The sequence below is a fragment of the Lupinus angustifolius genome, chromosome LG19 (assembly GCF_001865875.1).
Source record: "Lupinus angustifolius cultivar Tanjil chromosome LG19, LupAngTanjil_v1.0, whole genome shotgun sequence".
In the NCBI taxonomy this organism is placed as follows: Eukaryota; Viridiplantae; Streptophyta; class Magnoliopsida; order Fabales; family Fabaceae; genus Lupinus; species Lupinus angustifolius.
In genome coordinates, this window is record NC_032027.1 from 14,703,212 (window position 1) to 14,726,260 (window position 23,049).

General features: G+C 32.6%; 4 protein-coding genes across 9 annotated transcripts; all 4 read right to left on the reverse strand.

Moving 5' to 3' along the window:
* Nucleotides 79–7,240, reverse strand: LOC109334173 (ATP-citrate synthase beta chain protein 1). 3 transcript variants are annotated; one of them, XM_019569771.1, is made up of 17 exons: nucleotides 7,139–7,240; nucleotides 5,461–5,579; nucleotides 5,264–5,366; nucleotides 5,013–5,078; nucleotides 4,796–4,919; nucleotides 4,573–4,707; nucleotides 3,487–3,547; nucleotides 3,329–3,405; nucleotides 3,051–3,206; nucleotides 2,823–2,951; nucleotides 2,533–2,665; nucleotides 2,300–2,427; nucleotides 1,714–1,819; nucleotides 1,519–1,595; nucleotides 1,210–1,280; nucleotides 636–920; nucleotides 79–356 (listed from the first exon to the last, which is right to left on the reverse strand). In XM_019569771.1, the coding sequence occupies exons 2-17, from the start codon at nucleotides 5,558–5,560 to the stop codon at nucleotides 281–283; spliced, it is 1,827 nt and encodes a 608-aa protein (XP_019425316.1). In that variant the 5' UTR covers nucleotides 5,561–5,579; nucleotides 7,139–7,240; the 3' UTR covers nucleotides 79–280. The 3 variants fall into 3 exon arrangements, with proteins under 3 accessions (XP_019425316.1, XP_019425315.1, XP_019425314.1); XM_019569770.1 differs by having other exon boundaries at nucleotides 7,089–7,222; XM_019569769.1 differs by lacking the exon at nucleotides 7,139–7,240 and adding an exon at nucleotides 6,671–6,742.
* On the reverse strand, nucleotides 9,638–10,616 carry LOC109333832. Of its 2 annotated transcripts, none has more exons than XR_002106052.1 (4): nucleotides 10,447–10,616; nucleotides 10,279–10,365; nucleotides 10,084–10,173; nucleotides 9,638–9,863 (listed from the first exon to the last, which is right to left on the reverse strand). XR_002106052.1 is itself a non-coding variant. In XM_019569408.1 (4 exons), the coding sequence occupies exons 1-4, from the start codon at nucleotides 10,529–10,531 to the stop codon at nucleotides 9,693–9,695; spliced, it is 426 nt and encodes a 141-aa protein (XP_019424953.1). In that variant the 5' UTR covers nucleotides 10,532–10,615; the 3' UTR covers nucleotides 9,638–9,692. The 2 variants fall into 2 exon arrangements, 1 of the variants encoding a protein (XP_019424953.1); XM_019569408.1 differs by having other exon boundaries at nucleotides 10,084–10,166; nucleotides 10,447–10,615.
* LOC109333641 lies at nucleotides 11,240–15,684 on the reverse strand. Of its 3 annotated transcripts, none has more exons than XM_019569169.1 (12): nucleotides 15,390–15,684; nucleotides 15,255–15,303; nucleotides 14,438–14,584; nucleotides 13,424–13,557; nucleotides 13,253–13,322; nucleotides 13,080–13,170; nucleotides 12,652–12,721; nucleotides 12,436–12,531; nucleotides 12,223–12,322; nucleotides 12,055–12,141; nucleotides 11,860–11,942; nucleotides 11,240–11,639 (listed from the first exon to the last, which is right to left on the reverse strand). In XM_019569169.1, the coding sequence occupies exons 1-12, from the start codon at nucleotides 15,678–15,680 to the stop codon at nucleotides 11,469–11,471; spliced, it is 1,389 nt and encodes a 462-aa protein (XP_019424714.1). In that variant the 5' UTR covers nucleotides 15,681–15,684; the 3' UTR covers nucleotides 11,240–11,468. The 3 variants fall into 3 exon arrangements, 2 of the variants coding, with proteins under 2 accessions (XP_019424714.1, XP_019424715.1); XR_002106036.1 differs by having other exon boundaries at nucleotides 11,598–11,639; nucleotides 11,860–11,949; XM_019569170.1 differs by lacking the exon at nucleotides 11,240–11,639 and having other exon boundaries at nucleotides 11,920–12,018; nucleotides 12,051–12,141.
* On the reverse strand, nucleotides 19,617–20,707 carry LOC109333642 (TPD1 protein homolog 1-like). Its single transcript, XM_019569171.1, has 3 exons — nucleotides 20,394–20,707; nucleotides 20,176–20,286; nucleotides 19,617–19,918 (listed from the first exon to the last, which is right to left on the reverse strand). The coding sequence occupies exons 1-3, from the start codon at nucleotides 20,476–20,478 to the stop codon at nucleotides 19,617–19,619; spliced, it is 498 nt and encodes a 165-aa protein (XP_019424716.1). The 5' UTR covers nucleotides 20,479–20,707.

Below are 23,049 nucleotides of genomic sequence, written 5' to 3' on the forward strand. Positions count from 1 at the left end.
ATCTCAGTAAGTGTGAGCCTCAACTCTGGACCAACTTTCTCAATCACCTCTCCCTTTGAAGCCTCCACACAACAAAGATAGGAATCACGAGTAAAATTTTTAAATTGACAGTTATTTCTTAACAAATTTTAATACAACTTAAGAATAGAAAAAAAGGATGGTCATCAGATCATACAACACTAATCTAACAACTATAAAAAATCATTTTCGCATATTTCAGACTCAAGATTGCTAATTTGAAGCATGATGATGTTTTTGAAGCCATACAAAAAAAACCCTCTCACTTTGTGTAGAGAACATCTTCCCATGGGTGGCGGTACAGTGGTTGCTTCAATCTCTTTTGGTCAAAGGTGTGCCTGAAATTTTAAATGAGGCAATGAATGAGATTAAGCCATATGGTGTGTTTTTATTTATCATTTTGAAGGTGGATTCAAATTCTGAGCTTAATTGATTAACAAGAAAAAAAGATAACACTTGGTCACCAACCAACAAGCACAATCAGTAAAAGTGAGACCCACTAGGAACCCTTTGAACCACAAAAGAATTGTGGATAAAAAGAGGCCACTAAGGTCCAAAACTACAATAATGTAAAAAAGTGTTCTTCATGATAAAGATGTATAAAAAATTAAACTTACCCAATTAGACCAATGGAGCGTGCTAGCACAAAGAGCCCATTTAGATAGCCAATCTCCACAATTTCATCAATCTCTTGCTTGGTGAACATTCCACTACCTGCGAGAAGATCCAAGAAAAGGGATCCAATTGCACCATCAACATTAAGAACTAGATTATTTGCCTTTGTCAAAGTGTAGGTTTCAACTTCAACAGCATATTCCATGTATTTCACTGAAGGAAAATGTGTGCTTGCAAACTTCTGTAGCAGCTCAACTCTCTTATCTTTGTTGTCCCTATTCTTGATCCTTTTACACAAAGCAAAACCAAGCTTCAGATGTTTATAACTATCTAACCATGTTTGTGGGGAAGGGTTGCCACATTTCGAAGGTAGTGTATGGGATACACTTCAAGGCCTATAGTGGTACTTATAGATGATCAACCAATAAAAGACCGCTAACAAGATGAACCCAAGACCTTATAGTTGACACAGTTATCCTACTAATAGAACCAACTCTCATTGGCAAAAACTAGATTTTATAGCAATAGTAACACTGTAGAAACAACATAACTATTACATAGTAAATAAACAGTTACCTGTGCCCTATTCCTGGCACACGAATGCCCTTCTTCTTCATACTTTCAACAAACTCATAAGGTGTAAGACCCTGTGGCAAGACAAAGTATAGTACCATATGTTAAGAATTGTAGTGAATGTTGTTGGACGATAAAAGATGTTGTGCACGGTGATTGTTTTTTTAAGGATGGTGATGGGGAAGGAGTTTAAAATTTTAAAATTCCCCTTATTTAATTTTATTTCTATAAAATATTTTTTTGTCACTTTAACATTTTCATCCCTAAAATTCTAGTTCCAACCAGCTCCACTGGAAAGTCTATTAATCATACCCTGTCACGAGCATCCTTGAAGTAGCGAGCAGCATCATCGATGGCACCCCCAAATCGTGGACCAATTGTAAGCAATCCTGTTACAGGAGCTCATTATTGCCAACAATTTTATGGCATTATAAGTGCACATGTTTGGTTATTCTGTCAAATACGAAGGCTACTCAAGCAGTAGACAGACTGAAGGCATATATTTACCTGATACTAGACTGGAAACTAGGTCCTTCCCAGCCCTTGCTGTGACAATAGTATTGTGAGCACCGGAGACACAAGGACCATGGTCGGCACATAGCATGATGCATATCTAACCAATGTCATGTATCAGCAAGATAGAAGCAAGGATATGATACAAATAGTTTGCTTTGGAAAGAGATATAAATGGGAAACTGGCAGCAAAGGACCTACCTAACAGGTTTTATCGTTGTTGAAGAAAACTATCTAAACAGTTTAAATATAGGCCAGTTTCACACACTCAAGACATTGATAGTGATACAAATGTTGAGAGAACCACAAGACAAAAGCTAGTCATTGTAGTGGGAAAGCCCAAGGGCCAACTGACCACAAAAGCTAGCTATTGTAGGCCACCAGTTTGATATGAACATTGGGACAACCATACAACATGACCACAAAAGCTAGCTATTGTAGTGGGAGATACCAAAACCATATAAACCCCACATCGGAATCTCATACTTCCATGCTTGACTTAAGTCTCACCTTGCAATTGGATCCTAACAAATACACTTGCAAAGAAAGTAAAGGACAAAAATATTTAAGAAAAGCTAACCTCAATAAATTGAGTACAGTAACGAGGAAGGCTGCGTTTAAACCACAAAAGAGAGATAACATCACCCACACCATAACCCTTTTCGATAATGGAAGACATAGGCACACCGGCATAACATGGCTCCTCGCCTTCAGAAAATATTGGAAGAAAAATTCAGTTTAACTATCAAATTTTAGAGTCTAGGCCACAAAGAAAGACAGCTCTACATTACAAATCAGTTTATCCAAAAATACCTCTGTCATCTGAAATGGTGGATATAATGTGAGTTGGAGCACGGACTTTTCCACTCTTAATTGCAATGTTAAGGTCCTCAGGGATCGGTGGAGGAGTAAATTCCTTCACTGATGTGATCTTCCCTTCTTCAACCTAACACAAGTTAACCCAACTAATATATTATAGGCTATAGCTTACTGAGGAAATGAGAAAAAGGATTTTCTTTGAACATTGTCCACTTCAAGGGAATGAGAGAGAATAGAAAACTCAATCAGAGATACAGAAAATTTCGAGATACACACTAACTAACCAATTTGTCAAATGTTTCCTTAATTGAAGCTTCAAAAGCTTCGTATGAAGTGGGAACAGCAGCTCCAGCATCCTTTAGTGCCTGGTTCTTTGCCTGAGCAGACTCCAGCTCACCACCACTCTTAGCTCCCTGATTTATGCAAGTGCCAGTGGACATTAATAATGCTGTTCTATTATTATGAATGCTTTAATTGAGAACTCGGTCAAAGAAAATGGAGTAGTGACATACAGCATGACCAAATTGCACTTCAGATTTGAAGAGTCGTGCACAGGTTCCACTAACCCAGGCAACAACTGGTTTTGTCACTTTCCCTTGTTTTAGAGCTTCCACTAAGGAATACTCATCGCGCCCACCAAGTTCTCCGAGTACTACGATCATTTTAACCTGGGGTTTAATGTAAATCCAGACTGGTCATTGACCAAAAAACTGATATACTCTATTCTAGCCAGCTAGTTATGTGTTGCAAATACATTATGTAGTTCTCCAAGATGAAAACAAAAAATTACCTGTGGTATGTTGTTAAACCGTAAAACATGGTCAGAAAGTGTGGAACCTGGGAAAACATCTCCTCCAATGGCAATGCCTATATCAAAACCAGATATAACTCAACACTAGCACTAACAAAAACAGAAAAGATAAAATCAGCATATATACTTGGTAGTACCTTCATAAATCCCATCAGTCACACGGGCAATGGTGTTGTATAATTCATTGGACATCCCACCCTTCAATTCAAAACGTTGCTTTCTCTTAAAACAATTGATGTACATATTATCATACTAAAAGAAATAAAGCACAAATGCCCAATCACTGTAAACCACCATTTGGTACTTTCACATTGCCTAAAAGCAATTTCATGTAAACATGTCATATTAGCTAAAGGAGGCATCAATATTTAGGAATTGGGAGCAAACCTTATCGAGTAAACTATGCTATACTAAGCTGCACAGAACTTCTGTAGTGATATCTACAATCAGATCGAGTTTAGTATAATGACTGAAAGATGATGACGTGACCTTCACAAATTGCAACATAAATAACCACTCTAATTTCTCCTGTAGCACATGCAAATATTTTTACTATCTAGTATCTTCACATACTGAACCTACTCAATAAGCTTGTAAGTTGTAAGAAGATTAAGGGACCCAAAAAAAATCCCAAAGACTATACTACTATTCAAGATTTTAGATGAACTAAGCCATAATGGACAAGTATAAACAAGCAAATGACATAATCCGTAGTCATCTCTCCTATGATTCCCAAGGAGTTGTGGGTTTTTCCTACCGAAAGGAACTTTCTCTTCATCATCCCCACAGGGATGGTCTACTGGGTCGCTCATACTACAGGATGAGGATTATGGGTAAAAGACATGATTCTCCTTTTCGGAATAACAACTATCCATTACAAAAAACAATCAGTTCTTATTAATTAAATGCTCATTACCCAAGGCTTTTAAAAGTTTACAGTTCTTTTTGGGTCATCTCAAACCTTGCAATGGTTATCCAATTAGTTCCTAGTATAGGATTCTTCCTATGGGTGGACTTAAAAGACAGAAATGAATAAAGAAAATAGCTTATCTAAAAGGAGAATGCATGCATTTGCAAACATTTTGAACACATTCCGCACCTCCTTAACACAAAAGCACATCAAGCTTAATAGAAACTTCCTAGTGGTACTAGATAAAAAAAAGTCTAATGTCAATATGAGAAAGATGACAGCAACATAAACAGGAAAATGAGTAACAGCATACAGATTTAGAAACAAATCCAACAGATCCAGGCCTGTAGAGCTTGCATTGAATTATATTGTCGATTGTTCCAGCTGTGTCACCAATCTTGAAAGCACCAGCTTGAATTCCACCAACTGTGGCTGGGCCAATAACAACCTACGAAATCATGAGCACTAAAATAAGCTTTTCCATGTCTATTTGGCTATTAAGTTGATTTTATTTCAATTTCCATTTCAATTCTCACCTTATTGTTTGACCGGGCATATGCAATCAATTGCTTAGTGTCTGACTCAGGTACTCCTTCAGCAATAATAGCAACAACTCTAATTGTTGGCTGCTTCAAAGCAGTCATGGATGATGCGGCAGCACTGCATGTTAATGAGATTTTTTTTTTCATTATACTCGTGTAATGTGCAGTAAGATGCCGAAGACTCAATACAAGAGGTAAAAAATTTACCGACCTTCTAAATGATGCAAAATTGATAAACACATCAGCAGTAGGATGTGCAGCACAAGCTGCTTCAATGCTGCAAAATAAGTCAACATATTATATTCACACAAACAAGAATGTTATTCACTACAGCTCGGTTAATTTGTATTCAATGGCATAGGAAGGAGACCACTAAAATGGACCTCTCAACTACAAGTACCAAATCCAAACTAAAATTAAGAAACTGACAGTTTATGTATGATAAGAATGAGCAACACATACGTAGCATGAACTGGGATTGCAATTTCCTCCTGACCAAAAAAGAGCTTCTGAAATCCCTCAGAACCAGGATTAATTATTCCAGCAACTGATGGTGTTTCTCTACCTACGAATACAAAATTGGAGCTCCATTAATATTATTATAAGCAAAGATTAATACAAAATTGGAAGAATGTTGAATTGATAAAGCTGATACACACCGCAAAGGAAGTCAAAATCAAGCATCCGTTGGATGGGAAGTTGCTTGTAGTTGTAAAACAGGGCTTGTGTAGTACGGGAGAACAGTTGTCCAGTAGCCATGACGAAGAAACCGATAGATCTGATGACAAAGTAGAGCGTTACTTTCTATATTCCACAAAGATAGTATAAAGGGGTGTTTAGGGTATTACCTTATCAAAAGTCATATTTCAAAAGTAACATAAAGTTATAGAGATGAAATTCATTTACTCCCAAAAAACTTATTCTTCATATTATCTATCAATTTTATAAAAATCTAATAATTTAAATTTAATCAATAATTCAAATAGAGTAAATCTTTTTAACTTACTCTTTGAGTAAGTGTATTCCTCCCAAAATTATAAAGTAACAAAAATAGCAATGAATGCTTAATCTATTAGTGGAGTATAATTCATTGATTAAACTTATACACAACTATTTCATAAAACACTAATTTATAAATTTTTCCTAATTATTTTGCAATTGCCTATCATTTTTTTTAGTTTCTGTTTGCCATTGGAAAGGGACTAATCTACATTTGGTATGTTCTTTTTAATGTAGTTTTTAATGGTCTCCTCCATATGTATCCAAATTATCTAAGATACAATTCAACCATGTTTTCTACAATAAAATATACTTCCACTTTCTCATAATGCATTCATTCTTAACTCTATCTTATATAATATATGCAGTAATTCAAAAGCATCAATCTCATCTCTTATATCCCAACATTAGTTCCATATAAAATATTTTTTCGTTCATAAGAAAAATATATCACATTCTCTAATCACTTGAAATCACAGATATAGAGATTAATATTCTTCTCCTAATATGCTTAATTCCTAACCATACACCAAGTGGCTCTATGCCTTAGGAATGGGAAACCAACAAACAATAAAACAGTTGTCAAACCAAAACATCGGGTCTAGATTCCTTAGCAACATTCACTCAATAGAAAACTATCCAAACATCAAAGGATGAAATAAAAAGCAATAATTAAATTAGCGATGTGATAAAACAGAGTTTATCAAGCACATTCATAATGCGAGAGAAGCCAAAAATATGAGGCATGAAGTTATCATGTTCAAATATAGCAGGATTTGAAATCTCTGTACTGTAAATTCAATCAGAAGCAAGCAGGAATTTGAAATCTGTGTAACTTCAAAATGAAGACAACAACATCACAATAGTTACCTAATACGCGATAAGATATGTGGTTTCACACTTGTGTACGTAATTCGTCAGAACTATATGAAAAACCTGTCATGTAGAGTATATCGATAAGATAATTATGTAATTATTAACCACACTCAAATCCAAGGAAACCAGAATTCAGTACTTCAATAGAATAATCCATTGCTGACTCTAGAAAACAAATCACCACAAGAAAAGTAACGCAGTAATAGATTATTAAATTTGAAATTGAAAAGGAGCTGAAAAATTGAAAGGCATCAACAAGTAGATCAACTTCATTGCAATGAAACAACAACAACAACAAAAGTAGTAAGATCCATGAAACTTGAAATCCAAACAATGAAAAGAAAGCATAAGATCTGATGGAAGTTGAAGATTAAATAAGGAAATGAGAATGAAGAGATGTAAGATCGCGTACGTGAAGAGAGAGAGAGAGAGAGAGAGAGAGAGTTAGGTGTTGGTGGTTACGTGTTAGAGAGAGAGAGAGAGGGAAGTGAAGGAAGTGTGGAGAGAAGGTGGTTTATATAATGAGAGGGAGAATCACGTGGGGTGTGTGGTAGTTAGGTCCAAGCAAGAGTATGAATGAATGGGTGTTGGGTTGGTTTGTTTGTTAACAAAAGAAAAACAAGGTGGCTTGGTTGGAGTTAGGTAGCTATTTCAGTATCACACCTCCATCTTATATTATTATTATTCTTTAGAATGACACCTACCCTTTTATTAAAAGAATATGACTCATCTTTCGATATTCGAGAGGAAAGTGATATCAAAAACAAAGAAAAAATCATATATAATTATACTTGTATTTTTATTGATAAAATAAATTTATTCTTAAAACTAAATGGAAAAACTATACTCTTAAAGTCCGACCTTTTATTAAAGACAGACATTTATTAAACACTAATTGTTAGTATGTAGATTTATGGAACGTATTATATATAATTTATTTATTTAACACTTAATAATGAGACTGTTAATAAATTTGATGTTTTTTATTATAAAAAAATGATGTATTTCTAGCTTCAAACCTTATTTTTCTTCTCTGACCCACATGAAAGGCTATGAAATAGCATGATCTGTCCCAAAATTGGGAATATTCAGTGAATCAATGTGAGATCATTCATCTTATCTTAAACATAAATCGTTTACAACAATAAATATAATAAAAAATAAGATTACTTAACAAAATTAAAGATTAATTTCTTATAGGTAATAAAATGATTTACGCTAAAAATGAAATAAGTGAAACTTTTACTCATGATTCAGTAATGGACAATAATGGATGAGTTTAAAAAAGGAAAACATCACACTTTAGTTACATTTTTGAACATCTTCTGTTTTTAATCATAAGTTGTAATTAAAATAGCCACACCCCTTAAGTTTTAGATCATGGCCTCCCACTCCTTATGAGACATAAAACATGAACGTATGATTTCAAACACTAGAGACTACACTCTCTCCCCTCTCCTTAAGAAAAGAAAAAGAAACATTCGCCTATTAAAAAATCTAAGTGATTGTTTTTTATTCACTACTTCCATTCTTTCACTAAATCATATATAATGAAACTACTTAGTTTTATATTTATATAGTTGAATGTTGAAAGGAAGACGTTAATTGGGTGGTTGATGTCTTGATTGAGAACCATTAATGCAAAAAGGAGAACTATGTGGTTAAATCTACTTACTTGGCTCAGTGAATCAACAACAATCTTGTTTAGGTAAAGTTTTAAAAAATTGTTGGATTAATTGTGTGTCTTCAAATATCGGTTGTTTTGTCTAGAAACTCCTTAGAAAAAGGTTTCTGTCAAAGGATGAGTTGTTTAATAGGAATATTATAGTGATAATAGATGATTTGATATACACTTTATGCAAAAATCATGTGGAATCATTTTATCACTTATTCATTTCTAGCGAACTTGTTTCAAGTGTGTGGGACGGTTTTTACCCTTTTTACAAATTCCAATTACTTTCCCTTCAACAATTCTTGAGTTCTTCAATCTTTATGGTTCTCTTGAAAGAGGTAGAGGCGCACAAGTTTGGAGAATGTTGTAGTTTGTGTTGTTTGGTTAGTTTGAGTTATGAGAAATGAAGTGATTTTCTTGGAGAATGAGCATAGTTATATTCACCTTTTTCATTTAATCCAAACTAGATCTTGGATTTGGTTCACCTCTTTTGTAAATAAAAATTCTTTAACGTTTGCAGATTGGTGTCTGAATCAAAACTCTGTATTTCTTTAGCTACCAAAAAGATCACCAGTTGATATTTCTTTGTATTGGTTGAGCACCCCTTATGCTCAGTTTAATACATTATTTCTTTATAAAAAATTTGGTGGCTGATAAATGATAATTAGTGGAACTTTGGTTGACTTCAATAGTAGGGAACGAAAGTATGTTGAGCCAACAAAATCAATCCAGTACAGCTATGGCCTCAAAGGTTGTTGCTGCCTTCACCTTTAAGTCAAATTTATTATGGTGTCTTTGTTATAAGGATTGAAGAGGGGGTAATAGACAAGAGCTTAAATAAATTGTATGCATTTTTAAGTTTTTTATAGATAATTTTCAAGTAAGCACCCATATGGTCTATGAAATTGGAGATATCATTTTTTAAACATATGCACGATAAAACATTATAACAGTCTCCGATCGATGCAGCTAATCTTACCTAATCAGATTAAATATGAGTTGTTGTTATATAATAATTTAATTATATCTTTATGATGTGTTATGATTATTCTCAGATTTTACAGGGAGCACAATGTTTATCACATACCCCAACACTGATTTGCAATTCAGGAGAACACATGGGAAGAATATATGAAAAATAAAAAAGGAGAAACTAGACTAAAACACTGAATTTGAAGGCTGAAATATTAACATTAACAACTCAATCCCCTAGATGCTTAATCTTTTTTGTTTCTGATATGCAGGCTTGAGGTTTATATTTTTTCTATTAAAAAAATGGTGGTTTCTAAGTCAAACTTGCACCATTTTGAATTTGATTTGCTTTTGTCCCTATGACATTATAGTTCAAACCATGTGTGATTGTGATTGTGGAGCAGCCATGGGTTGTAGACATTTAACAGGTCCAACCAAAGAAAGTGCTTCCTTAAGAGCCATTAAGAGATGCTCTGGGTGATCCTCAATTGGAGCAGCTCCACCATGTTGAGACTGCATGGATCTCAATACCCTACCAACAATCTGAAAAAATGATTATCATAAGTTATGGTAGTGTTTGGGATGCAGTTCGAACATGATAAACTATTATGCTGTCTTTGGTTCCACTACTTTTGGTACAACCAAAGTTTTTAAATTCGATGTTCTATTCTGCTCTATTCATAAAATACACCAACTAGAACATAACATATTATATGTTTCGTTCTATTCTGACATGTTTACTAAATGTTATAATATATGTTACCTTTCGTGCGTAGCCACCGTAAGCTATACCTCCAATTAAAGCATGTGATGAATTAGATGAGCTAATTGTTGAAGTTTCACCATCTGAGTACTCACAGAAAAAGTTAACTAAAAATAAGGCTTATAATATGATGCAATGACAGAAAAATAGTGAGTAACAAGAGGAGAAACAAAGTAACAAAGTAAGCAACATTACTAGCAATAGATGTTGTTTGAAAAAGTCCCTCTTTCTTCAATCCATCAATTGTATGAGCATTAGTTCCACCAGCCAGTTGAAGAAAACCTATAATGTTAAGGGAGTGAAACATTAATAGATAAACCTTGAAGGATTTGAAGGACCATATGTTGAATTGTGAATACAAACCTGGAGGTCTTTCTTTTGCTTTAGCCAATTGAACAGCGAAGGCAATTGATTCCTTTGTTGCTCCTCTCCCGATATCTCCACTCATCGGACGGCCATCCAACTTAATTTTATATATCAGAGAGTTGGATTTGTTATAAGAAACATGAAATAAAGTTTAGCTTCTGAAAAAAAATTAATTTTCAAACTATTGGTTTGCAGATTGGTGTCTGAATCAAAACTCTGTATTTCTTTAGCTACCAAAAAGATCACCAGTTGATATTTCTTTGTATTGGTTGAGCACCCCTTATGCTCAGTTTAATACATTATTTCTTTATAAAAAATTTGGTGGCTGATAAATGATAATTAGTGGAACTTTGGTTGACTTCAATAGTAGGGAACGAAAGTATGTTGAGCCAACAAAATCAATCCAGTACAGCTATGGCCTCAAAGGTTGTTGCTGCCTTCACCTTTAAGTCAAATTTATTATGGTGTCTTTGTTATAAGGATTGAAGAGGGGGTAATAGACAAGAGCTTAAATAAATTGTATGCATTTTTAAGTTTTTTATAGATAATTTTCAAGTAAGCACCCATATGGTCTATGAAATTGGAGATATCATTTTTTAAACATATGCACGATAAAACATTATAACAGTCTCCGATCGATGCAGCTAATCTTACCTAATCAGATTAAATATGAGTTGTTGTTATATAATAATTTAATTATATCTTTATGATGTGTTATGATTATTCTCAGATTTTACAGGGAGCACAATGTTTATCACATACCCCAACACTGATTTGCAATTCAGGAGAACACATGGGAAGAATATATGAAAAATAAAAAAGGAGAAACTAGACTAAAACACTGAATTTGAAGGCTGAAATATTAACATTAACAACTCAATCCCCTAGATGCTTAATCTTTTTTGTTTCTGATATGCAGGCTTGAGGTTTATATTTTTTCTATTAAAAAAATGGTGGTTTCTAAGTCAAACTTGCACCATTTTGAATTTGATTTGCTTTTGTCCCTATGACATTATAGTTCAAACCATGTGTGATTGTGATTGTGGAGCAGCCATGGGTTGTAGACATTTAACAGGTCCAACCAAAGAAAGTGCTTCCTTAAGAGCCATTAAGAGATGCTCTGGGTGATCCTCAATTGGAGCAGCTCCACCATGTTGAGACTGCATGGATCTCAATACCCTACCAACAATCTGAAAAAATGATTATCATAAGTTATGGTAGTGTTTGGGATGCAGTTCGAACATGATAAACTATTATGCTGTCTTTGGTTCCACTACTTTTGGTACAACCAAAGTTTTTAAATTCGATGTTCTATTCTGCTCTATTCATAAAATACACCAACTAGAACATAACATATTATATGTTTCGTTCTATTCTGACATGTTTACTAAATGTTATAATATATGTTACCTTTCGTGCGTAGCCACCGTAAGCTATACCTCCAATTAAAGCATGTGATGAATTAGATGAGCTAATTGTTGAAGTTTCACCATCTGAGTACTCACAGAAAAAGTTAACTAAAAATAAGGCTTATAATATGATGCAATGACAGAAAAATAGTGAGTAACAAGAGGAGAAACAAAGTAACAAAGTAAGCAACATTACTAGCAATAGATGTTGTTTGAAAAAGTCCCTCTTTCTTCAATCCATCAATTGTATGAGCATTAGTTCCACCAGCCAGTTGAAGAAAACCTATAATGTTAAGGGAGTGAAACATTAATAGATAAACCTTGAAGGATTTGAAGGACCATATGTTGAATTGTGAATACAAACCTGGAGGTCTTTCTTTTGCTTTAGCCAATTGAACAGCGAAGGCAATTGATTCCTTTGTTGCTCCTCTCCCGATATCTCCACTCATCGGACGGCCATCCAACTTAATTTTATATATCAGAGAGTTGGATTTGTTATAAGAAACATGAAATAAAGTTTAGCTTCTGAAAAAAAATTAATTTTCAAACTATTGATCAATGCGAAAAAAGGGCTCACCTGCCATAAGTTGAAGCTTTGAAGATTGGGTTTCATAATAGAGAATAATTTGTTCATACACGATATTGTTGAATCTCGATCATTCGGTAAGCTAACCTGGATCATTTCCATAGTAAAATTCTTAATTCAGAAGGAAATAACCTTAAGGCTAAGCATTTATTAAAATGTATTGCTTGGACCCTTTAAACATTAGAACAGGTTGGAGGCACTACTTACTGCTATTAGCCTCAAATTTCCTACTGAATCTCCTAGAGCACACCAGAGTTCTTCGAACATTGTACTTTGCCTGTAGAAGGATCATAAATCACATTGAAAAGGATTTAGAGATATCAACCAATTATTGAAAACTGAGGTTTGTTCTATTCATAAAGTCTGCTGAATGGTTCCAAATCCCTTTGCTTTGACAAATGAAAAATAAATAAACTAAAGTTCAGCTATGAGGAGTTGGTTAAGCTGTGTGGCCTGTTCCTCCACCGCAGAAAGCCCAATGATCACATTCCTTTTGAGAATCACCCCTTTATTACTTGATTGATAAAACTCTCGGCGTAGCAATCGTGAAACATATTTACACAGTGATTCATTTATGGTTATTCCTTAGTCCTTGGTAGTACTGTGTATATAATCTATTCGATCATTAGTGTTACCTCCCGCTTGTATGTATCTCCATAGCATCAACATCGTTTCTCTTGATGAGATCGGCAGTTGCAATAGCATCTCTTATATATGTTACCTCTCCTGGATGAATGGCAAGTTGAAATAAGTATTTAGGAGAAAGCTAGGAACTTATAATCTCAAATTGAACATGAAAATATCCTACTTATTTTATCATAGGGGCAAACTGGAAGGCAGCGACCACAGCCGTAGCATCGTTCTGTTATGACTCCATCCTGCGTGTTCAAGCCAATTAAACAATTTAGTTATAGTTTTCTTCAAAAGGATAGCTTATATGTTTAAAACAAACCCTTTCAGGTAAAATAAAGTTAAAAACCTTTGGCAATCTTGGGGCTTCAGTATTATATGAAATTCCGAATGTCGATTTCCCTTGGAATGATATTGCATTAGCAGGGCAAACATTTTCGCAAGGCCTTGAACAGTCTTCTGGACAGTCCTCTGGATCAAATTCTGTTCAGGCATTACTTGCAAATTCATTAGCCAAAAGGTGACAGATTAATTTTGTATCATGTGTGGGGAACTTGGCATTTCAGAAAAGTTTTTAATATGATGATCATAAAATATGTTCAAGCTTTCATAGTGATATGGAATTCCACCTATGATAGCCCCTGTCTCCGATTCACTATGAAGTAATATGACAATAATGATGTGCAAGGAAAACCCCGGTATAAGAAGAACAGACTCTTCAGCTCAGCTTATGTTCGGTTTTCAGTACTAAAACTCGTCTGAGCTCATTTTCCCTAACGCCACGATTATGGATTAAAAGAAAAAGCTTAGGCACATACTTTAAAGATTAAACTACCACTTGATCAATGTTGACATAAATGATAGCCTCTAGCCGCACACTTAGTAAACATAGTTAGCTTGGGAAATGTTTGACTTGTATCCAGGCCTAAATTGAACATCATATGTTCTATTTCGAAGTTTTCTGGATCATGATTTATTCCACTGCCGGAAGCTAAACTGTAAAAGACTTACAACTTTTTTTTTTGAATTTACCACACAATCAATCAAAATCATACATTACAGGTATTCAAATCTAAATATGTGGAGCAAATATGCAATATACTACTCATAAGGATTGGTTAACAAAAGAAGATTCTTTGCAATAACAGGATAAGTGTGCAACCACTCCAAAAGTTTTATATGTAAGACTATATATTAAAGTAGAAATTTGATCATGATAAGTCAAATGCTATGATATCTATGCTTCATATAATACATGAAAAATGACAGCATATTTGAGTATCATATGATAATCACAAGATTGTTGACCTATGATGATGCTGACAATATATTCAACAGTTAAACTCAATAAGAAATCTCTTACCAGCCTTGCGAAAGTGAAGATCTTTATCATCATTGACACTAATCATCACCCATGGCCTTCGGAGGCATACTATATCCCTTGCAGCTTCAATTCCTTCATTCACAGCGCTGACTACCGATGCATCAGCGGCACAGTCAATGCAGTCAACTGCAACCATATAATCCAATTTAAACCACATCAAATTCCTTACTGAACTCCATAAGGTCAAGTTTACATAAATGAAAAAATAGGAACAATCAAAACTCAAATGATAAAATTTTGGCTATATTACTAAATTATATATACTCAAGGAAAGTAGTGCACATCAAGTGTCATTAACAAACTCTCTCAAAACCTAGATTGATTTGGGTGCAAGGATAAAAGATACCCGAACAACACCACTTTATATAAACCATGAAGTGAATAGTAGCTATATAAGTCTCTCATTTACCTTATGTGTCATGTATCGAATTCACCATACCGCGTACGATGTATCGGGCTCGTCATACAAAGGATTCATAAAATTAATGTAAAAAATGACAAACTGCATCCTCTATTGAACCATATACTCGTTCCGGGTAACTACAATTAGATTGAAGATATTTTTTTTTATATAACCAAGGTATTCTCTCACCACTCTATAGGTAAGGAACTAATCTCTTTTGACTGACTGCCTCTCTCACCACTATAACAGGTGTCGCTCAGGAATCAAACACTTGACCTTTTGGTCTATCTGGGGATCAATGAAGCCTTACACCATTACACCAACGCCTTGTTGGTAGATTGAAGATATTGTATGACTTAATTATATACACATTATAATGATGGAAATGCTTACCTCCAGCAAGAGTGTAAACAAGACTAAGGTTTCTGATATCAACAACATCCTACACAAATAGATGATATACTCATTTTTGAGGTATGAATAAGTGAAAGTAATTAGAGAGTGTTTAGGGTGTTATACTTATTATACCTCAAAACTTGCACCACAAATGAGCTTGACCCAATTGCCTCTATGAAGAGATTCAAGTGGAGTAGACAACTTCAGAGTGTTAACAAGGCTTTTCACATTCTGAACACACTTGTTCTTTATGTTTCTTAATTCCACCTTGGTTGGAATTGCACCATCATAAGTATTATTATGGGAATTTGGTACAAGAGAAGAGGTAACATGATGATAATGTTGTTGTGTTGAAAACTTTGTGCTCAACAAATATCTCATAGCCATTTCATTTCCTAGCATGAGCAGGCCAATCAAACTCATTTTTGTGTTGAATGGATAAATTATATACATTTATTCTGTGGACCTTATTTCATACATTATTCGGTTAATTTTAAGAGTAAATATTTATTTTAGTCATTCATATTTTTTGATATTACTAGTTTAGTTCTTTACAAAAGAAAAAACCTAAAATGGTTGGTAGAGACAAATTTGACCCTAAGATAGACTAATTTGATCTACATTTAAATTTTTTGGACCATTTTAAATTTTTTTCTTTTTTGAAGAACTAAACTGGTAAAGTAAAAAAATATGAGGAACTAAAATGAGTATTTACTCTATTTTTTAATAATAATTTAATAGGAGCAAATATGCTCTCGGACAATTATGTCAGTCTATATACTATTAATTGGGTTTAATTGAAAATAATGTATTTAAGTTAAAAATTTAATTATTAAGTATTTTTTTAATCAATATTTTAACTGAATTCCTAATTTAATACGTAGGCAAGTATTGTGTATTGATTTGCCTTTTTGGTACACATTTGTCCTTTTTTTCTTTTAAAATGATGATCTTATTCTTACAACACTTTTTATGCTTGAGAGGATTATAGCTTTGTTGAGTTATACAAACATATATCCATCAATTAATTTAATAGTATTAAACTATTAATGCTTTTAAAAATTAAATATAAAGAATAAATATTGAAATTGATCATTGAAAAAAACATTTTGATACTTTTGCTCCCTAAAAGAAGTAGTCTTATAGTCCATTTGGATCTTAAACATGAGATTCTTAGTCCTTGTATCATTTTCTCTCATTTTAGCACATGATTAGTTACTAGAAAATAAATCATGTACAAACTTAGTCCATAAAAAAATCTCAAGTGATCCAAATATAATATGTTCCATATTTGTGATTTTAAGGAATTAAATAATAGTTTTTCATAGAGACTAAAGGGGTCCCATAATTTTTTAAATTAATCAATAGTTTCTTAACTATTTGAGAAATTTCAAGAAAGTTATTAAACTTTTAAAGAATGTTATAATTGGTGCCTCAACTTAATATCCATTTGGGAAAAGATTTGTATCCTATTGTATGTTATTCATTATGCCATTCTCCATGTTTGGTCAATAACGAGCAAAATTATGAGTGAATTTTTTAATTCCTAACATTCATATAAGCTATAAAATGATATCTTAAGCGATTAAAAAATGCAGTTGTACGAGACTTTCATTTGATGGGTCTTTACATAGGGGAGAGAGCAAATATAGTATTTCCCTAACCTTTGTTAATAAATGATGAAAATGAAATTAACATTTTTTTATTAGCTCATAAATTGAAATACTACATGGGGTGCAATTGTAAATAAAATAATAAATTATTTTTTAAAACAACTTAAGGCCAAAGAGGAAACGAGTGAGACTCCTCTCCATAAGTGCTATGAAAAAAGTAAAAGAAAAACAATAACAATAACATTTATATTCTTTTTATTTAAAATGAGATTACATTTTTACCCTTACAATACAAAGGAAAAAATCACTTGTCTCTATTACTTGAGAAGAATCTCCATAAGGGGAAATTGCATTCATCATCTTTGAGTTTTTTCATGTTGACAATGACACATCCTCTAGTTTACAAAATGAAATATTTATCTCTATTTTGTATTTTGTGTTGCACTCACACTCTTACAACAAAATATAGAAAAAATGATGATTGAGCTCTTGTCCTATTCCTCTTCAATATTGGAATGTGAACCTAGATTTTATTATTTATGATAATTTTTTATCTAAATATATTTTAAAATCTTTATCTTTTAAGTCTTTTTAAAACTATGTATCACAATTTTATATGGTACTATGAACTGAATCTATTTTAAAAAATGATATTCATCGACATCTTTTTTATGATGAGTATGCTACAAAACTTCCATTAAATGGAATGTCATTGAATTAATGTAAATCTATTTAAATTGTAAATCATTTTATAAATTATATGGGGTGTGCATTGGGAAGGATGTTTTCTAAGGATTTATTTGCGAGTTGGTCTTAAAAAGGGAATAAAGGAAAAAAGATGACTTAAGAACCATCTTATAAATATATTTTATGGCTTTAAAGTCTTTCTCTTCTATTCATTATTCTTCCATAACTTATTCGCAAACTTACCTAAGTGAAACTTCCCCAAGCTAAAACATGCTACAAGTTAATTTGGTGGTCCATTGATCAAGTCTTTCACTCAAGAGTGAAGAGCCACACAAAATTGATGCCTCTTAGCTTATTTTTATTTCACGAATTTTGTACTTCACTTTACTCGCTACTTCTCCTACAGCTGTAATTACAATGGCTCGTGAATCAAGACACAAGGGCACATAAATCAATAAGAAAATTCGATGAGCAATTGCTGAATTAGAGGACCTCAATATGTATTACCTTGAAATGCAATTCCTTTTTCTTTAGCCTATCAACTCTAATTGTTAGATGATTTGAGATATATGAAATTATTGAATATTGGATAAAATAAAATAAACGAAGAAAAGTTTCTTGAGTTAATAAAAAAAGAAGTGATTAAAGATTATCTTGTAGAAATGGATAATTTCTAGTCAAGTAAAAAGAAGTGGCTATGATGAAATCAACATTAATGCCTTTTTTTCCTTTGACCACATAATCTTCAAGAGCTTTGGCTATAAATAGGAGTGTTTCACACCATTGTAAGACACACCAAATACTTAGTTTAGTGCATATTCTATCTTATTGTTCTCTTGTTTTAATTGTGTGAGAAATACTTGAGTGAGAGTGAAATTTGGTGTACTTAAGTTTTGGGAAGGAAGTGAAACACCTGTAGTTCTCTTTTATCATAGTGGAATAATCCTTGTTGCTCTTCACTTGTGGACGTAGGCAAATTGTCGAACCACATTAAATTCTCAGTGTCATTTTCTCTATTATATTTTTTCCTTGGGTCTTCCGCTCCAACAGAAAGAAATATAATTGTAAGATGACTCTTAATTTTTCTTTTTCATTTCTTATCTTCCAAAACCCAACTCACAAGTTTGTTTGACTTGATTTTGGAAGAGAAGAAATGAAAAAAGAAAAATATCATAATCATCCCACAATTGTATTTCTGCTAAATTCTAACTTGTAAAGGGACCATAAACAATACCAAGTAAATAAAAACTATTTTTCCTTCTTTTTTAGAGAAAATAACACTATTTAGCATTTTATGTATGAGTAGTATTTATATGAATATCAAATTGAAACACATAAGAAAATCATATATTATCCCTTCTTAATTATATAAATAGCTTGATATTCAGATATCACAAGAGTGCTAATTAATCTAAATTTGAGTTGGGCATGATCATAACTATGTTAAAATTGTAATAACCCTATATCAACAAAACTACTAGTTTTGAGGTGTGTATTATTAAATAGGGAATTGGAGGAGAAAATAACATATCTCCTCGTATCAGGAGATAACTTATCTCTTCTAGCCAGTAAAAATATGACATATATATTATTTTATTTATTTTAAAAAATATTTTTATAGAAAATGATAAAACACAATAATAGACATAATCTGAGGCACAATATACTAGTAAAATGGTGAACATTGCTCATTAAAATTTAACCACACCAATTTTGTTTACATCATTTTATACTGGATAAACTATGTACAATATTTTTTTTATTAATAAGGTGTATTATTATGCTGTTAGTAGGGTAGAAATTGATTATCAATACCCTTTCAATCAAATAATACGTTTTATTAACTAGAAATTTATAGATATGATAACTATTCTAAAATTTTCATAAAAAAAAGGTGCATGCATCATATTTGAAATGGCACAGTGCTATAATTTCACTGGTTAATAACAACAAGATTGTGGACATGTTTTAGACAATAAAGCTTATTATTTTTGGAAATCTGTGTATTTTTGACATTATATCTAAATTTCTCTTCTTTTTTGAGATTTATACATTGGACTCAGCAAAATTTGGCAGACTTAAAAGCAAGAGGGTACATGAATGAATTGGAATACGTGAACCTAATGATCTGAGTAGAAGCTAAATGGTTCCCTCCATTAACCAAACAATCATCATACTTGACCCTTTTGAATAATCTTGGATTTATTATTCTTGCAGATGCAAACCAACCACAGTGTAGGTGAATATCATGAGGGGTACATTCAGAAATACAAGTGTTCACAATTTGCACAATGTACTGTGGTATTCCAGATGTAGAACCTGTACTTTGTGATATACTTATATCCCTCTTTGTGCATGAACCTGATACTTATAAAAGAATATACAAATAAGAACCAGCATTTTCATCTAAGGTTGGAACAAAAAAAGATAATCGTAAACTGAAAAAAAGTTTAATATTTATGTATTGTCGGTCTAAAAATTTATACACAGTCAAATTATCATTCATTTGTATTACTTTTTGTTTTGAAGAGTGGACAATGATAAAACATAAATAATAGTGGCAACATAAATTTTTTTCTCATAGAAAAAAGTGCACATATAGTTACAAGGTTATATACCATTCAACAAAAAATTTCTAGAGGTGGAGGTTGCATGTTCTGCTCTCACTGATTCTGTCATGGAAATGTTTCTGTTTGCATGGGAAGAATGCAGAATTTGTGTTGAAGGACCTGCAAACATTGTTGACATAAAAATAAGTTTCAAGGGAAATGATGTAAAGAGAAAAGCAAGAGATTTATCATTTTCTTCTCTTTTTTCCTTTTTATTGTTTCTTTACCTGAATAAATTCCAGCATGAGAAAATAAAGGATGGGGCAATATGAAGAAGAGGAAAAACAGAACACAAGAGTTTGTGATGGTCATGTTAATTATAGAATGTTATGGCTATCTTTCTTTGTTTCTCTCTTAGAAGAGTAGTCAAACTCAAATTTTGATGGAAGAGTTTTGAAGATGGTGAGAGGGATTTGTAGGGTTGGTGACCTCTATTGCTACAATATGTGACACAAGAATGGCATGTGATGGGGTTTCAGATTTTTAGTACATTTATAGGTCCTCTTTTTATTCCAGAGGTAATAATTAATATACCAACAGTAATAAGATAAAGATATAGAACAAACGTTAAGTTATTTTTGTGTCCAAGAATTTAGTATTGACAAAGTTATGATAAATAATTAGTGATTTTATATGGTGAATGTTTATATATTTCTAACCTACAGAAAATGAAGACAGAAGTCATTCATGCAGAATATTACCAAACATTCCTCTTACATATGTATGCCATGAAAAAGGATACAGTGTCCTGCGAATAAAGATTTGTTGTCCCAAACCATTTCTACAACAATGATATTGAAATAAAAACAGAAAAAATAATAATTGTTTAATTTTTTTATTAACATGATATGTTTTCATTGATGTGAAATATGGTTTGAAATCGCATGCCTTGATATATTCATTTTACAAATTGACATACAATATAAAACAACAAATAATTATAATCACATGCAATATGGTGTCTTATATAAGTTCTACACAACCATTTGTTCAAAAAAACATTATTCAAAGGCCAAAAGTCCTTAAATATGCATGCCATGCATATTTTCATTTTCATAAACATGTGAGGTAATGTAATTCTCAAATATGTATATCATGCATTTTCCATTAATTTATTGTATATCCCTTATGAATATTCATGGAAGTGAAATCCATTTTTGAGGTTTAACTAACTACTTTTTGTTGAATGGAAAGAAACCCTTTTGTTGGTCAAAAAGGTAAATAACTCTTCTGTTTCCACAGGCTTCATGTTTATTCAAATTCTAATATTCCATTTTACACATTCTATTTCTCTGATAAGCTTCTGGCTCTGGAGGGTACCCTTCTTCTTTACAATAAGCATCTTGAGATAAGACAAAACACCTTGACTTCTAAGCTGTAAGAAAGTAAGGGAGAAAATGCAGTCCCTTATTCTTCTAGTTGAATGATAAATTTCCATTTTTGTTTCACCTACATATAATAATCTAGTCCAACTTTGACAAAAGTAAAATTGTTCACTTTCATGAATGAAATGAAGAATGCATACACAAGCAAGACATGTTTTTTAATCATTAAAGGTTGATAGGTTAGTATTTTATTGTGGGTGAGACTCGAACCATTAATATTTTTCATTCCAATTTTTCACCTTGATCATCAAATAACCTTCTAACTTTTTTTTTAATTTGTTAGAGTGAGAATCGAACTCACAACCTCTTACACTTCATTCCTTAAGCCCTTCATCTACATACTACCGGAACACGTTATTACTCCAATAATCAATACATGGTTGCATGCATACCTTATGTCCTTTACTATTTCCTCTACATTGTAAAAGCAAAAAACTTGAGAAAAACAACAATTACAATTTTAGTCTCTCACTTTCACAATTTTCAATCAATTTTATCTAGCAGAGCATTAACAAGCCAGCTCCTGATAAAAATGATCGCTTAGCCTTTGACAAAAGGACTAAAGTCAAATATTGTAGATTTGGAAAGATCAAATTGATTGATTAGACCAATTCATGAAGAAAATTGACTCAGTTGACCAAATTTTAAAACAATTTATTATATGGTCTTGAAGCACGAAGTTCAAAGTCATTGCCTAGTTTTTATTTTGTAATGTTAGGAACCAAATCGAATGAGCTAATAACCAAATTCATAATTTATTTCTAAAAACCCTTGTGTTTGAGAATATTTCAACCTATAACCATACCATACAGACACACCATGGCTTCATGATTATAAATATTAATAGCTTCAGGCAAATTTTTATTTGTTTATTTTTTGTGTGTGCATGCGCACAAATGTGTCTCAATCCTCAGCAAACTATGCTATAAATGTTTGTTACAGAAAAAAAAAAGTTATGGCACACACGTGAAAAACAGATTCAAACATCAAACAGTAGTTGCTGATACTTCCTTGTAATATATATATTTTTGTACTACCAAAGATATCCCCACTTTTTTGGGTAACAAACTAATCTTTTTTAGGTTTGGGTTCGTGATTGCCCCTCCCAACAAGTGTTGCTCATAGGAATCGAATCATCGACCTTAGGAATCTAATTGGACCTTACACTACTAGACCAACGTTTTGTTGACACTTATAATATACTTTGAAGCTATAATATTTGACATAACAAAAGAAAAGGCAATGCAACAAGGTGTTATTAAAAGCTGCTTCTAAAATCAAACCTTTATTACTCATATATAACAGTTAGAAGTCACTGTTAAGTTCCCTAAAGACAAAGCTGCGTTATGAAATAATAAATGATTGAAAGGGTAAGATATTTATTTTTTTCTTTATGGTGCATTTTTCAGAAGCACATGTTGTGGTGGGTTCATATACCCTTTGGATTCAGCTGCAACTTTCAAGTTGAGATAGATAGAAAGAATCACTGTGAATGTGA